Source organism: Rousettus aegyptiacus, unplaced genomic scaffold (genome assembly GCF_014176215.1).
Source record: "Rousettus aegyptiacus isolate mRouAeg1 unplaced genomic scaffold, mRouAeg1.p scaffold_m13_p_1, whole genome shotgun sequence".
NCBI classification, from domain to species: Eukaryota; Metazoa; Chordata; class Mammalia; order Chiroptera; family Pteropodidae; genus Rousettus; species Rousettus aegyptiacus.
Genome location: NW_023416284.1, coordinates 18,102,567 through 18,119,670, shown reverse-complemented (window position 1 = coordinate 18,119,670; position 17,104 = coordinate 18,102,567). Strand labels below are relative to the sequence as shown.

General features: G+C 44.9%; 1 protein-coding gene across 6 annotated transcripts in view; it reads right to left on the bottom strand.

Annotated features, from left to right (window-relative positions):
* PTPRU (protein tyrosine phosphatase receptor type U) overlaps window positions 1-17,104 on the bottom strand; it is a 77,161-nt gene that overhangs the window by 43,608 nt on the left and 16,449 nt on the right. For all 6 annotated transcript variants that reach the window (XM_016132054.2, XM_036231139.1, XM_016132053.2 and 3 more), the window contains exons 3-8: window positions 14,626-14,897; window positions 13,994-14,075; window positions 13,777-13,892; window positions 13,252-13,426; window positions 12,411-12,704; window positions 2,716-3,024 (exon numbers count right to left, since the gene is read on the bottom strand). In XM_016132054.2, the coding sequence (XP_015987540.1) occupies window positions 2,716-3,024; window positions 12,411-12,704; window positions 13,252-13,426; window positions 13,777-13,892; window positions 13,994-14,075; window positions 14,626-14,897 (1,248 nt within the window). The remainder of the gene's footprint in view (window positions 1-2,715; window positions 3,025-12,410; window positions 12,705-13,251; window positions 13,427-13,776; window positions 13,893-13,993; window positions 14,076-14,625; window positions 14,898-17,104) is intronic.

Genomic DNA, 17,104 nt, shown 5'->3' with positions numbered 1-17,104 from the left:
TGTGATCTAGAGTTGAATTTGAGATGGTTCGTGAAGGGTAGCAGACTATGTTGCCCCAAAATATGCCACTTGGGCATAAGGATTGTCTTGTGCTGAATTGAGAGGGAAATTTAGGAGAAGCAGACACATTAGGTCCTTGAATAAAATCCTTTCATTCAACATTGTTTTATTAAAATGTTGATTAAAAAAATTGATCCCCAGCTAGGACCACTGTCTGCATGGATTTTATACGTTCTCCCGACATGTCCGCATGGGTTTTCTCTGGGGACTCCAGTTTCCTCCCACATCCCAGAAATGTGCATGTGAGGTGAATTGGCATGTCTGAATCGTCCCCATCTGAGTGAGTGTGGCTATGTGAGTGGCCCTGCAAAGGAAGGGTGTCCTGCCCAGGGTGGGTTCTGCCTTGTGCCCTGAGCTGCCGGGACAGGCTCTGGCCACCCGTGACCCTGAACTGGAATAAGTGGGTTGGAAAAGAATTATCATACTTGTTTTTATTCATCATTCTGAAATATATGTACAGCTCACATTTATTTCAACGTTTAATATTAGAAGTGTTTGAGGTCTTGATTTAGAAGTTTGGCGATGTTTTTGTAACTGGAAGTACGCAGCAGGAACTTCTTTTTTATATCAATTAGCCTATGGTACAATTGGTTTTGTTATCTGTTTTTTCACTTAAAGTTGCAGTTTCCAAGAACCTTTGGATGATGTTAAGTGAGGACTTACTGTACAAGGAAAGTTCTCTGCCCTCCTCCTTTTTGCCTAAAAGTAGGACCCGCTCCCTACCAGGAAGGAAAAAAGTTAATCTTTCTGAGACAACTCTAGACCAGAAGAGTCTACATAAATTTTACTAACTAGTCCTTATCTACCATAAGTTTCCCCATATTTTTGCCTTCACATAATTTGCTGCCTCTAGACTCTCAAAGTCCTTTTCCTTCATCTTGTCACATCTCTAAAGATTCATTGTTCTTTTGTTAAGATGCCATAGTCCAAGTCCTAAATGTTAAGCCCAGGTCCTAAATACCCCTTTGAGCTACTCGTCACTGAGTACTCACTCCCATGGGTATGTACAATGGCACAGTAATAAACTTCCATGTTTTTCTCTTGTTAATCCGTCTTTTCATAATCTGATTTATAGGACCCCAGCCAATGAACCTAAGATGGGTAGAAGGAAAAAAAAGTTAAGTTTTTCCTTCTCTATATTTGCAATTCTTCGGGTTAAACCCCTCTAGTCTTCACTCACATCCCTAATAAATCCTCGCCTCATCAACACAGGACATAGGGCACACATGATGCCTTGGGTGAGCGGAGTTTAGTGAAAATTCAAGGAAGTAGCTGAATCTTGCATCTGGCCACTGCTGTGCAGAACAGAAAACTGCACATGTGGAGAGGTAAGAAAAACTGTCAACCAAGGAGCTCAAGGCACCAGGGGATTTGCAGGAATCTGGGGGAAGGCTTTGAACCTGTGCTGGCATCAGAGCGTAGCTGTTAAGAATGAAAACGCTAAACCTGGCTAAAACATGGCCAGGTTTGAAACCCAGCTCTGCTGCCCATCTACTAGCTATGTGACCTCATCTGTAAAACAGAGATAGTAACTGTAGCCTACCAGATAGGGTCGTCATGGAATTATATGCATAAATATATGAAAAGCATTCAGAATAATGCTTGACATGTAAGTGCTTACTAAGTAGAACACTGAACCCAACAACAACAGAAAATACACTTTTTTCAAGTATACAGGGAACATTTACCAAAATTTAACTTTATGTGGGCCAAAAAGTGAGGATCAAATTTCAAAGACCAGAATTAGAGTATATACTCCGACCACAGTGGAGTTAAGCTAGAAATCAATAATGAAAAGATAATTAGAAGAGTCACAATTGCTTAGAAATTAAGCAACATAATTCGAAATAACTCTTGGGTCAAAGAAAAAATCCTAACAGAAATTAGAAAATATTTTAAACTGAATGATAATGAAGATAGGATATATCAAAACTCATGGGATGTAGCTAAAGCAGGGCTTAAAGGGAAATTTAAAGCTTTAAATGCATACATTAGAAATGAAGAAAGGCTAAAAAATCAATGATCTAATAAGCTTCCATCTCCGAAAGCTAAAAGAACAGCCGACCAACTCCAAACAAAGTATAAAAAGGAAATAAAGAATAGAAAATAAATATGCAGTAAAGAAAATCAACTAAGCCAAAAGTTGTCGTTTTTGGAAAGGTTAATAAATTTTATATACCCTTAGCAAGAGTGAACAAGAAAACAGAAAACACAAATTACCAATGTCAGAAATGAAAAAGGGGATGTCACACAGACCCTACAGACGTTAAATGAATATAACAAGAGAACGTTATAGCCAACTTTATGTCAAGAAATTTGACAATTTAGGTGATATAAACAAATCCCTTAAAAAATATAGTACATCAAAACGGATACAAGTATAGAAAAGCTGGATATTCTAATATATATTTTAAAAATGAAAACTGCTATTAAAAAAACATTGCCACAAAGAAGACTCTGGGCCAAATGGCTTGCTTCCCTGCTGATTTCTTCCAAAATTTAAGGAGGAAATTATACCAACCAACCCAAAGGCTCCCAGAGAGTAAATATTAGCTATCATCACTTTGTTGTTATACAGTTGGTTTAATCCTAAGCAAAAATTTCAGTCCCAGACATGGTCATCTGGGGGAGGAATTAAGGCGCCAGGAATCTTACCGTCCTCGTCCGTCTGGAAGGTGAGCTCCTTGCCCTCCTTGCGCCCCTCGGGGTTAGTGAGGATGAGCCGCACGTGCACATTCCGGTAGGGCAGCAGGTTCTTGATGGTGTAGCGGCTGACGCCCCGCTCCATCTTCACACACTCCCGGACGGTCTGGTTGTGGCTGCTGCCCAGGGTGTAGTGATAACACAGGGACACGGTGTAGGTGTGGCAACGCGTCACATTGTAGCCCAGCGGTTCCCACTGCAGGGTCAGCTGGCGGGCCTGGATCTCAGCAAAAGCCAGGCCTTTGGGGGCCCTCATAGGCTCTGGGGAACCCAGGAAAGAGGGAGAAGAAGGTAGAGGAAATGGGAAGAGAAAAGGAAGAGAGATTAGAGAGAGAACATCAGTCGGCTGACTGAAATCATCCCTCCTTTGCCACCAAGAACTCGGGGGACCCCCTAGAATACTGAACATTGAACAGGGAGTAAAAGTTTGTGTTTTGGAGTCAGGCAGGGCCACATCTGAATCCTGGCTCTGCCACTTGCAGCTGACAACCACTGAGTCACTTTATCTCTCTGGGCCTTAGTTTCCTCAGCTGCAAAATGAAGTGATAATAGGCTCTACCTCATAGAATGACTGTGAGGTTTAATACATGCAAAGCATGTACAACAATGGCTAAAACGCTAAAGGCTCTCAAAAATGTTAGCTATAGTTTTGTTTTAATAACACAGTTCACTTCCTAATTCCTGTAGGCCAGTAGGAATCAACCTGTTGTTGTATTTTTCTTAATTGATTAATTCCAAAGTTGTTCTGAAACACACAATGCAATAATATAATACAGAGATCAGGATGATGGGGAAATGAGAGCCAAGTAGTTCAATAATGCTGGAGAATGTTAAGGAAACAGAAATGCATGCCATTAGGTCCCATGCTGGCTCTAAAGATAAGATTCAAATTGAGTGGTGAGTTCCCTGGTTGTCAAAGCAAAACAGGAAATACAATCTGTTATTTAAGGATAATAATAATAATGGCAGTTAATATTTATTGGGGCTTTGTATGTTGTTCTAGAGCCTTTAAAATGCTTTATCTCATTTAATCCATGTATAATCCAATAGACAAGTTCTATTATTAGCCCTGTCATAAAGATGTGGAAATGGAGGTACAGAGAGATTAAATAACTTGCCCGCAGTCACACAGACAGTAAGTGGTGAAGCTGGGATCCAGACCTGGACAGACTGGCTCCAGAATCCATGCTCTTAATCACTACTACCCTGCCTCCCTATAAGGAATTCACTGTCCAAAAAGAAATCACACCAATGCCACAGTAGAGACGGCTGCCCCAACACGAGGGAGGCACATTTACAGCCTCTTGATGATTCCGTGGAACCAGAAAGCTGTCCCCATTTTATAAATAAATGGAGGCTTCTGAAGCAAACCTAGGATGGAGCCCAGAGGCTCAGTCCCCAGTCCTACATCTGCACTGACCAGTCGTGTGATCTTAAGCACATCTCTGGGCCTCAATTTACTCACCTGTAGAATGAGGGAAGGAGCCAAGATTACTTGTAAGGATACTTTTCCCTCTTGTACCCTGACTCTGCGAAATGCAGTTTCATACCCTCAGGTTCTGTGCGCACCTGCAAAGTGTCCCCAGTTAAAGGATTTCAGGACATGCCTTAATAAGCAGGTGTGAAGGTACTGCTGCTTCACCTCTTAAGATGATTAAATACAACCCTATTATAGTTTTTTATATGATTGAATTGTTCAGAATGTACTTTACAAAGAAGATGCAAAGGGAAACATCAGCCCAAGCTGCTCTTTACTCAGAGCGCATGGGTAGCACAGCTTGAGAAGCTGGCCCCAAGTTTTTGTTTCCACCCAGGAGCTTTCCTTTCTTCCAAGCTACAGGCAAACGTCATGTCTTCAGTCACATATCGAGCCACCAAAGAGCTATTTCAACACCTGCAAAGAGCAAGGCCCACCTCTTGACTTCTTACAGAGTCTGGCTGCCTTCTCCCCACAAGCACAGCAGACCAGATCCCCATGCAACAGGGACATTAAAGAGCTGGCTCACACTGCTAACTGCAACCTGAGGGCTTGCTAGCTGCAAGACCACTTACCACACTTAAGTTTTCTCTCCTGTTCCTGGCCCGCATGGGTTTTCCTAATGTTTTTCCTATGTAATTTTGTTTTAATCCATCATTCTTACATGTCCGAAGTGGAGAAGGTGGATTTTGTCTATGTTCACTCTGCCATCTTGTTCAGAGGTCCTTGCCTATTCCCTGACTTTCTGGCTCTGGTCCTGACTGTCCCATGTGTACTGTCCCATGGTATCTATGGGAGCCAAAGTACCACTGCTTTCTTTGCACTAATGAGAGCAGATCTCGGTCCCTACAGCATTGCTCACGTCATGCCTACCCCTGGGGAATACGTGCCCCGCATTCCTCTCCATCCTTCCAGGCTTGGCCAAAATCCACTGCTTCCTCTGCCCTCCTGCAGCATTTAAAGAAGGGCATGAAAAGTCAAATGTAAACCGGTGACACAAGCTGGGTCGGGACTAAAATAAACAGGACGGTAAGCGTCCCACCAAAAAGGAGCTGCTGCCCCACTCTGGCAGTGTCGCCATGTGGGACTACAGGCTCAGGGCTGCCAGATCCTCCCATGTGTTAGGAGAAGGCAGAAATTCAGACTTCTATGTGAAACCTCCAGGCTTTTAAATAGTGGCAACCTGCTCGGGTTCTTTAAAACCACATTGCAGGGCACAAAACAGCAACTTCTAACTTGGAGGATGAAATTTCCACCCTCATACAGGGGTATCTCATTCTCCAACAGCTGTGTTAGCCCCATCTACCCCGCTAGACAGAGGGATCTTTAAAACAGAGAGCTCACTTATGTCTTCTCTCCTCACCCTGATCAAATCTGGGCAGATCCAGAGGCTCAAATAGTTTGTTGACTACAGACTGATATGTTGATTGAGGGGTGTGAATTCATAAGTCTCTCAGTGTTTCCAAAAACCATCTGGCACCCAGACACGCTCCCTTCAGCTGCCAGCACACACTGGCAAAACTGCACTGGGGGCCTCAGAGCCCCATTCCTCTCAATTCCATAGGGCTGCCGGCCACTCAGAGATCAAAGGTCAAAAGGCACATTAAACCAAAGAGCCTAACGGTTAACATCTGTTAAATTAGGCCAAAATGTGTTGAATTTAATAATGCTAATAAGGACACTACCACCATGAACTATTCAACTGTTTCTCATGGAAGGGACTCTGGAGTGGGGTCCAGTGCTCCAAACCTCAAGATCTATCTCCACCCCTCATTAGTTCTGTAATTTCAGGCAAGTCACTCAACCCCCTTTGAATATCAGTTTCCTTGACTGAAAAATAGAGATGACAACACCTACTTTGACGAGCAAATGTGAGAGTCACATGAGATGAGTCAAGTGGCCCAGCCTATAGACATTAATTAATAATTAATAATGTGTATACTCGGGTGAGATACTAGCAACAGCATAAAATAGTACAACCATTTTTTAAAGCAATATATGTCAGAACCCTCTCTTAAACTGCTCCTGACTATTTATCTTAAAAGAATAACTCAGGGAAGAACTAAAGCACTACAAGCACAAAGTTTTACAATGTAGTATTATTTATAATACTAGGAATCTAGAAACAAATAATCTGGCAATATGGAGACACTCGATGGACTTCTGTAGCCAATAAACATAATGATAAACAATGCATGTAACAACACCAAGCAAAGGAAGCAGAATGCAAATGCTTTCTTACATCGCAATGACAAGGGTGTAAAAATGTGCACTGCGGGCATATGGGCAGAGATTTGAAGGAGACAGAAAAACTAAAACAGCTGTTGGGCTAGGATGGTGAGGTTTAGCGTGATTTTTTCAAATGCCTTTCACTGACATTATATTATTGTTTTTGTGGTAAATAATATTGTGGAAGGGGAGCTTTAGAGGGATGAAGGAGATGACAACACAGATGGCCGACAACAAAACAAACACTGGGCTGAGGCGCCTCAGCAAGGAGGGGGTGGTGATGTCAACAAGAAGCATGTAATTCACAGGGGCAGGAGGAGTTGTTTGGGTCCTGTCTGGCTGGTCCCTGCCCGAGCTTCCATCCTGGCCAGCCTGTGTAAAGTGTTCAGCAGTGCTTGGCAACAAGTGGGCACTCAGCCCATGATGGCAGCTTCTTCTTCTTCTTCTTCTTCTTCTTCTTCTTCTTCTTCTTCTGCTGCTGCTGCTGCTGCTGCTGCTGCTGCTGCTGCTGCTGCTGCTGCTGCTGTTTCAAACAGTGGATTGGAAATCCAGACATTCAAACTTTGGTTCTGACTCTGCTATAGACTCACTCTGTGGATTTGGGCAAGTGACTAAATCTCCAAATCTCAGTTTACTCATCTGTAAAATGGGAACAATCAACAGCAATCACCAGGAAACCTGGGTTCTTCACCCACTGCATGAGCACAGGCAAGTGCCTTCCTTTCTCTGGGTTTCTATTTCCTCCTCAGTACACTAAGGAGAGTGAAACAGATATTCTCTATGGACCTCAAGCTCTGATTTATTTTATTCTAAGTACCTGACCAGAACTGGCTTTGAAGAGTCAAAAACACCATAATAATGACAGTCGTCATTTCCTGAGTTCTTACTGTATGTTAAGCACTATATTTCACATGCATTTAATACATTTATATGCAATTACCTGCATTTAACCCAAAATACTAGAGGGCCCCAGGGTTTAGGCCTCACAAGTTCTCTCTTTTCCATCTATATTTATTCTTTAAAATCTGAGGACTAAATCAGTAGTTCTTGGCCTTGGCATTATCGACATTTTGGATTAGATAATTCTTTGTTGTGGGGGGCTGTTTATTCTTTGTAGGATGTTTAGCAGCTTCCCCGGCTTCCTCCACCATTTGATGCCATTAGCACCCTATCCCATGACCCCCCTCCCCAGTTGTGACAAACAATATGTCTCCAAACACTACAAATGTCTCCTGAGAGACAAATAACCCTGGTTAAGAACCCCCAGCATAAAAGACCTCATCCAGTCTCATGGCTTTAAATATACCACGTCTACACTGACAACTTTCAAATTTATATTTGCAGCCCGAACCTCTTCTCTGAACACCACACTCATAAATCCATCCACCTGATGGATCTCTCCACTTGAACGTCTAATGGGCATTTCAAAGTCAACAGTTCTAACGCAGAACTCCTGATCTATGAACCTCCATCACACCTGCTCCTCCTGCAATCTTCTCTCTCACAGTATATGACAACTCCATCCTTCTGGCTGCTCAAGCAAAACACCTTGGAACCATCCTTGACTTCTATTTCCTCTCTCCAATTGCATATCCAATCCATTAGCAAATTCATTTAGCTCTACTTTAATAATAAACCCAGAATCTAAGCACTTTTTACCACCCTCACCCTTCCTCCCAGTACCCGGCCTCCACCATTTCTCAGCTGGACTGCTGTGGTAGCCTCCTCACTGGTCTCTCCTCTGGTCCCCTTGCCCTCCTAGAGTCTATTCTCCACAAAAGGGCCAGAATCATCTTTTTAAACAAAGTCGATATTGCTACTGCTCTCCAAACCCCACAATGGCTCCCCAGCTCACTCAAAACAAAATGGCCCTGAGTCCCATCTCCCCAGTATCATTGTGACCTCCTCTCCCGCCATCTCCCCTCAGTCACTAGACCACAATTACATTGGTCTCCTTGCTACTCCTCATACATGCCAAGCATCCTTCATGCTCCAGGCTTTTGAGTTTGCTGTTCGGTCAACCTGGAACGCTCCATCCCCCAGCAACGCCTCTAGTTTCCTGCATGGCTCAGCCCTCATTCCTTCATGTCTCTGCTCAAACATCAGTTTCTCAGTAAACCAGTCCCTTGAGCTTTCTTAAAATAACAATCCTTCTACCCCCACACTCCATTCCCCCTCCCTGCTTTAGTCTTCACACCACTTATCATTATCTGACAAACTATATATTTCACTTGTTTACTGTCTCCTCCCACTGGAACGTAAGCTCCGCATGCAGAAGAACTCATATACTAGCGGCCTTTGTCTTGGTCCCAGTTCTATTTCCCCAGCAACTAGAATAGTACCTGACACATAATAGGCACTCAGTAAACATTTACTGAATGAATAATAGTAAAGATTATTATTATTCCCATTTTATATAACAAAAAGACTAAAGTTCCAAAAGGCTAAGTAACCTGACCCAGATCCCTCAGCTAGAAAGTAATTCCCACTGGAACACTCAGACCCGCCATCCAAGGGTCTCCCCAAATGTGGCATTAAACTTGATTTTAGATGATTCTCAGATGAGTTTATAAAAACACTTAAGAATATCTACTATCAAAAAATAAATAACCTCGACCTAATCTAAAAAGTTAACTCAAAATGGATCATGAACTTAAGTGTAAAATGTAAAACTATAAAATTTTTAGAAAAAAAAATAAGAGAAATTCTTTGGGCTCTAGAGCTAGAGAAGGACTTCTTAAATTTGACACCAAAACTACAATTCATAAAAGAAATTTTTGATAAACTGGCCCTCATCAAAATTAAAAATGGTTGTTTTGTGAAAGACCAGTAAAGAGATAGAAAGACAAGTTAAAAGCTGGGAGAAAATATTTACAAACTACATACCCAACAGAAGACTGGTATCTAAAGTGTGTAAAGAACTCTCAAAACTCAACAGTGAAACATTAATAATCCAATTAGAAAATGAGCAAAAATATGCGCATTCATGGAAGAGGAATACAGATGGCAAACAGCACATGCAAAGATGTTCAACATCAATCACAAGGCGTTGAAGAAATGAAAATTAAGACCAGGATGGGATATTACTACGCACCTTGCAGAAGGGCTAAAATAATGAAAATAATGACCACACCAAATACTGGCAAGAATGCAGAAAACAGGATCACTCATACATTGCTGGTAAAAACAATACAGCCAATCTGCCAGTTTCTGATACAACTAAGTATGCAATTACTATATGAACCATCAACTGCAACCTTGGGCATTTATCTCAGAAAAATAAAAGTTTATATTCGTACAAAAATCTGTACAAAAATGTTCGTAGCAGCTTTACTTATAATAGCCAAAAACTGGAGCCCATCCGGATGTCCTTCAACGAGTGAGTGGTTAAACAAACTGTAGTATATCCACACCATGGAATACTACTCAGCAGTAAAAAGGAATGAACTACTGATATAAACAACTTAGATGAATCTCCAAGGAATTATGCTGAGCAAAAAAATACCAATAACAACAACAACAACAACAACTTCAGTGCCAAGACAATTCAGTGGAAAAGGAATAGTCTTTTAAATAAATAGTGCTGGGAAAATTGGACATCCACAGGCCAAAAAAAAAAAAAAAATGCAGTTGGACTCCCTACTTCACATCATATATAAAAATTAGCTCAAAATGGATCAAGAAGCTAAGTGTAAGAGCTAAAACTATAAAACTCTTAGAAAAAATGGATCGAGCAATTGTTTTGTTTTTAGATATGACCTTAAAAAAACAAACAATAAAAGGAAAATAGATAAATCGGGCCTCATCAAAATTTAAAAATTTTGTTTTTCAAAGGATGCCATCAAAAAATTAAAAGACAAACTACAAAATAGAAGAGAATATCTGAAAATACATTTGATAAGTAAATGTCTAGTATCCATAATACATAAAGACCTTTTACAACTGAATAACAAAAATACAAAAACCCAACTTAAAAATGAGTAAAAAAAATCAATAGACATTTCTACAGAGAAGACAAATGGCCAGTAAGCACATGAAAAAATGTTCAATCATTAACCATCTGGGAAATATAAATCAAAACCACAATGAGATACAACTTCACACCCACTAGGAGGACTATAATCAGGAAACAAATAATAATGAGTGTTGGTGAGAATGCAGAAGAATTAGAACCCTCATACAACAGCTGATAAGAACATAAAATGGTGCAGCTACTTTGGAAAACAGTCAAGCAGTTCCTCAAAGATTATACAAAATTACCACATGATATATATATGCTATATACATAGGAGAAATGAAAACATATATCAACACAAAAACCTGTACACACGTACTAGTGGAAATACTGTTCATAAAGGCCAAAAATTATAAACAACCCAAATGTCTATCAACTGATGAATGGATAAAAGAGTCGTGGTATGTCCATACAATGGAATAAAGTACTGATACAGGCCACAACATGGATAAGTCTTAAAAACACACTGAATGAAAGAAGCTCGTCACAAAAGACTATGTATTGTATGACTGCATTTATATGAAATATCCAGAAGTCAAACCTATAGAGACAGAAAGTAAATTAGTAGTGGCCTAGGATTGGACGTGTTAGAAGGAAATGGGGGTGGGGGGGAGGAGTGCTGCTAAAAGGTACAAGGTTTCCTTTTGAAGTGATAAAAATGTCCTAAAATTGATTATGGTGATGGTTGTACAACTCTGAGATTATACTAAAAACCACTGGATTATACACTCTAATTGGTTAATTGTATGAGAAATGACTTATATCTCAATAACATGGGTACCAAACTAAAAAGTCAATTCCAAAAAGTTACATACTATATGATTTCATTATTAACACAACATTTCTGAAGTGACGAAATTTAGAAATGAAGGACAGATTAGTGGTTATAAGGGGTTGGGGTGGAGGAAGGGATAAAGGTGACTATGGCTATGAAACAACACTAAGGATTCTTGAATTGATTGAACTGCTCAGTATATTGACTGTGGTGGTAAATACACAAACCTACACATGTGATAAACTACATAGAACTAAGTACACACACATACAAACAAAGGACAAGTGAAACTAGTGAAGTCTGAATAAGATCTTAGATTGTATCAATGGCAATATCTTGATTGTGGTATTATACTACAGTTTTGCAAAATGTTACCATTGCAGGAAACAGGGTAACCTGTATAGGGAATTCTCTTTTTATTTTGTTATAACTGCATATGAATCTAAAGTTATCCCAATAAAAATTCCAATTAAAAAAAATGCTGAAATCACAGAGTGAGAAAATTGTTCTGCTTTTAATTTCTCTTAGGATTAAACCAGAAAAGAAAAAAGGAGGCTCTTTTGTTGCAGGCATGTGTCATTGTTCCTAAGAGTTGCTTTACCCTTTTTTAACATGGTAGAGCAGACTTCAGGCTCAAATACCCAGACAAGACAAGAGAACCCAGGTAGAATGTAATAACACACTTTCATTTGATGTTTAGTTGTTCATTTATCTAGATGTTATAATATAGAATTAAGAATCATTTATCTAGATATTATAATAAAGAATTAAGAACAGATTCTGCAGCCAGCCAATCGAGGATTCCAATGCCATCTCTGCCACTTACTAGCTATGTGACTCTGGGCCAGTCACTTAACATCTCTGTACCTCGGTCACTTCATTTGTCAAACAAGTATGACAAGAGTACCTAGATCATGGTAGAGTTTTGAGTTTTAAATCAATGTGTGTGTGCGTGTGTGTGTACGCACACACACAAACATATCTTCTATCATCATCTTTACTACAACAAAGCTGAGGGAAAATCACAACGTTTTAGAAAGTTTTAGAAGCACGGATGCAGATACCTCTCGGAATATGCCCCTTTGCCCCTCAGTTATCCTGAGCCCACACCCGGGTGTCCAGCGGAGGAAGTAAGGCCAAGAGGCACCCACCTGCGCACTTCGTGCGGCTAACGAGGGGCGGCCCGGGGCGGCCAGTGCCGCCGTCACCCGGGCGCGTGAGCAACACACTGATCTCGTACTCCGTGTCGGGGTCCAGGTGCCACAGCTTGTAGGTCTGCAGGCTGACTGCGTGCACCTCCGCCCACGGGCCACGTGCCATCCGGTACTCTATCTCCTTGCGCACTATCGGCCCGTCGCCAATGATGGAGTTGGTGTTGAGCTGGATGATGAGGTAGGTGGGCCCAGCGCGCAGCAGCTGCGGGGGTGCGATGGGAGTGGGGGGCTCTGCGAGGCCATAGGGAAGAGGTGGAACCGACGGACGCCGCTGTGAGGCCTTGGCCCCCAGCTCGGCATTCCACCACACCCAAATCCCCAAGCGCCCTCCCTGTTCTCCCAGACCCCTGAAGAAACCCCCACCCAAGTCCTTGACCACACCGCATCTCCCACCCCACTGAATCTCCAGGACCTAAGGGGAGCCTCGCTGCGAAGGCTGACCCAGCCCTTAACTCTCAGCCTACACCCTCTCTCTCACTCCCCTCCAAATCCCCAAGTCCTCGCTTCCAGAGGCTGACTGCTTGATCATTCGGGACAACACCGGGTCGCTACAGCCGGACCTGGGCTGGCGGGGCTGACACCTCGACCCTGTCCCTCTGCAGGCCCGCCTCTCAGTCAGACCCCGAGCGCTGGATCAGACCAGTGGGGAGAGACGCTGCCCCTCCACAGGCCCCGCCCCCACTCAAATCTTGCCTGGATCAGACCCTGTCGGACACGCCCCTAGAATAGGCCCCGCCCCTGTTCAGGCCCCGCCCTCCAGGAGCGTGCCCCCGCTGACCCTTGACGATGAGCTCTGCGAAGTTGGAGACCCCCGCGCCGCGCGGGGCCTGGGACACGCAGCGGTACAGGTCCTGCTCCGCGCGACCCACGGAGGCCAGCGAGAAGGTGGCCATGAAGCGACGATGGCTGATGTGCCGCACGCCGGCCGCGGGCACCAACGCCCCGCTCTGCCTCTGCTCAAGGAGAGTGGGGACAACGTCAGGGACGCCAGTGAGAAAGGGTCCCAACCTCGCTCTGAACCTGGCGAGGGGAGTAGTAACTATGCTGGTCCCATTTAGCCATCCCTCCTACACTAGGGGCACATGAGTTCCTGAAACCGACTCCCCCACGGGAAGGAAAGGTGATCGCTCTGCCTTCAATAGAGAGTGTAGTTGAGGGATCCTGGAGCCGCGCTCTGTCCTGGGGCGATGGAGGCACCCAAAGGGCACAGCAGAGCCTAGGTACGTGCTTGGGTGCTGAAGGATGAAGGAAGGACTCAACACCCCTTAAGGGAGCCAGGGTCCACAAGAAGTACCCTCCTTACCTGCAGGAGGAAGCGCTCAGCCTCTGCCGCTCTGCCAGCCGCCATGCATTGGAACGAGGCATTCTGGCCCGCGTTGACCTCCACATCGCCCAGACGGGAGAAGTGCGGGGCCTTTGCTGCCATAACAGACCAGTGGCGTTAGCTGGGCCTGCACCCCTGCAAGAGCCAGTAGCCTCCTGCACCCCTTACCTTGCACCCCAGTGGGGCTGGGACTCACCGCAGGGGTAGCTGAGAAGCAAGATGTCATCTAGGCCTATGTAGCCCCTTCGGTCTGGGGAGATAAGGGCCTCAAACAGCACCTGGGGAGTCAGGAGGGTCCCTATCACACTTATGTCCCTCCATCCCTGCCTGGGGAGATGCCCACAAGAGCCCCCTTTCAGCTCTGCTCCAGACACATCCTCGACCAGCAGAGGTCAGCCCAGCTCACCATGATCCTCCCAAACAAGCCACAAGCCAGCTAGTTAGGGGGAGGGGGGGATGCGGGGAGGGGGGTGGTTAGCATCCAGAGCCAACAAGGTCAAGGACACAGGTACTATCCCAATCCTGAACAGTTCCCTTCAAGCAGCAAAACTTTCCCCAGCCAGACAAGGTTTCCAGGTCAGCACAGTTCCAACTTACCTTTGACCCGAGCTACAGACTATTTGTATTAAGAATGCTGAAACCAGACAACCAGAACTGAATAACCCAATGCTGACCACAAACTGACCCCTAACCTTGGCCACAGATAGATTCTTGATGCTGAACACAAATCATTTCCAACCTCAGCCACTTGCTTACTCTGACCTCAAACTGACACCCCTCTATCCCAGCCCCCAAGCATAGGCTGATGACAGACTGAGCCCAGCCCACCTGATATTCATTGGGCCAGAAGGTGCTCACAGCCAGCTCAGCCTGGTGCCACTGCCGGCCGTGGGATCCAGTCATATTCCAGACGGCGCTGCCCAGGGGACCCCCATTGACACGCACATAGATACCCAAGGTGCCTGGGCTGTGCCCATCCCGGCTATAGAGGAAGTAGCTGAACTGTACACAGTGAGTGTCATTCTCACTCAGGCTCTGGAAGATGACATGGGCCCGCTGGCCTGAGGCATGCTGGGAAGCATTGACCATCAAGTAGGAGCCTGGAAAGAGAGGAGGAAGAGTCAGGAGCTAAAGAGACCTTGGAGAACCAGGGTCAAGTGGGCACAGAGGAGGGGGCAGAAACAAAGGCATTTTGACCCACCATGACTCAGGGGTTCTAAGTTCTGGTCCCAGCTCTGATTCACTGGGTAAGTAAGTCCCTTCACTTCCCTGCGTCTGTTTTTCAAAGGAGAATTTTGGAGCAGCAAAAAGCACACAAATATAACTTTGTCAAAATCCTTTATGGCTCCTCACCACCTACAAACACAATCCAAGATCGGGCTGATCCAAGGTTGTCCTCATGTTCTGAGCTGTGTGTCCTTGGAGGCAGGGACTAGGTCATTCATCTCAGGAGTCAAGAGTCTGGCATAACATGCCCTCGAAGGCCACCTCTTCTGAAGGACCCCCTACAATCCCCTCTCTGGGCTTCTCTCCTGGCCTTTAGATCATTAATAAAGGTATATACGTCTCATCAGCCTGTAATGCCTCAGGGCTCCACTGTGTCCCCAGCGCAGGCTCTGAACCCAAGCTGAATGAATGCGTAAAACAGATTGAATGAAAGGACTATAACTTCCCTTCCAGCCTCTACCCCCAAATCTAACTTTTTGGGATACAATTCTCTTGATTTCCAACCTGGTGAAAGGCAACCCTGCCCCTTCCCCAGAGATCCAGTCTGTGTGCTGGCGTGAGGGTAGGGTTCGGGAGTGGGTTGGACTCCTCAGGACCAGCCTAGGGGATTATGGCTTCCCTTCCATGGGGAACAGGCCCCAGGAGCTGCCCACAGACACCCAGCACTGCCTCCTCCTGGGCCTGGCTGCCAGCCAACACAAGCTCATTCAGCTCCCTGCTGTGGGAGGACTTCCCAGGGACTTCGCTGGAAGGGATCTCATTCATCTCTGTGAGCCTGTGAAGGAGGCTCCTGACTCAGTCCTAGTGGGTATAGTAAACAAAACCCTCAGTCCCCATCCCACCTAGGAAGGGGCAGATCCCAACCCTGAATAGTCAGTCTCTCTTGGCCCACTCCTCCATCCTCCTCCCTCCTCTCCCTGTGAGCAGCTGTATGTTTTTCTCTCCCTTTCAATCTGACGGTTTTTGCCTCTTCCTCCTGCTCCCTCTGCCTCTCTCCTCTTTTCCCTGCATTTTTCTCACTCTGCATCCCTCCCCTCCTCTTTTATTTACTCCCTTCGCCCCTGTGGCTCTTCTTCCTCCTCTCTCCTGCTCTCTTTCTCTGAGCGTGAATCTCCCTCCTTCCTTTTCTCTCCACCCCCAACACTCTCCCCTAGAATGTGAGTGCCAAGAAAGTAAAGACTGTGTCTGTCTTGCTAACCACTGCATCTCCAGGATCCAAGACAAGGCCTAAGTTATATGGTAAATGTCTCTCTCTCCTCTCTCAGTGAATATGCCTCTGCTCGTGGATGAGAGAGGAGGAGGCAGAGCCCACACAGGGTGGTCAGGACTGTTAGAGGTGAATTCAAATCACCTTGTGTCTAAGTGCCAACCATGTATACCAGACTGAAGCTGGGCCTGGAGGTACGGAGACGGCCCACACAGTGTCCCTACCATGGGGGGCACCTTGACAGATCACTGTCACATGGGTCAGACTTCAATACCTCATAATACAAAGGTCAAACAAAGAGCTGATAGCCATGAGAACTGAGAGATGAAAGCCCTAGGGAGGGCACAGTGACACAGAAGGGGGAGGCGAGGAGGCATCCAGGACACAAGGCCAGTGGTAGAAGATGAGGGTCTGTAGGCCGCCCGTGCCCAGGTGGTGGAGAGCCTCTCTCCTGTTGGCTTCAGGTCCTGACCCCAGCACCTTTGCTGCCCCTCTCCCACACCCTTGACAGTAGGTGCCATCTTGGCCATGCTATGAGCTGAGCAGCTAGACCCTGGCCCACTACTATGATAGGGCAAAGGGGATGGGTCCACAGGCTGTTCAATGTTGGGGTACTCTCAGCACTATGCCTCTCTCACACTGTGCTATGCCCCTGACCCAGCCTTTATCAGTAATACAGTTGATAATTTGGCCTCTGCTTGTCTTTTCTTAACTCCAAGTTGATTCTGTACCCAGTGAAAAGGGGTGCTAGTAGTTGGGCCCCCTCAAATACCTCCAACAATAGCAACTAAAACTTAAATGAACTCCTACATGCTACCCACATGTTATATACGTCACAGGTATTATATAATAACCCTAAGAAATGGATTATTG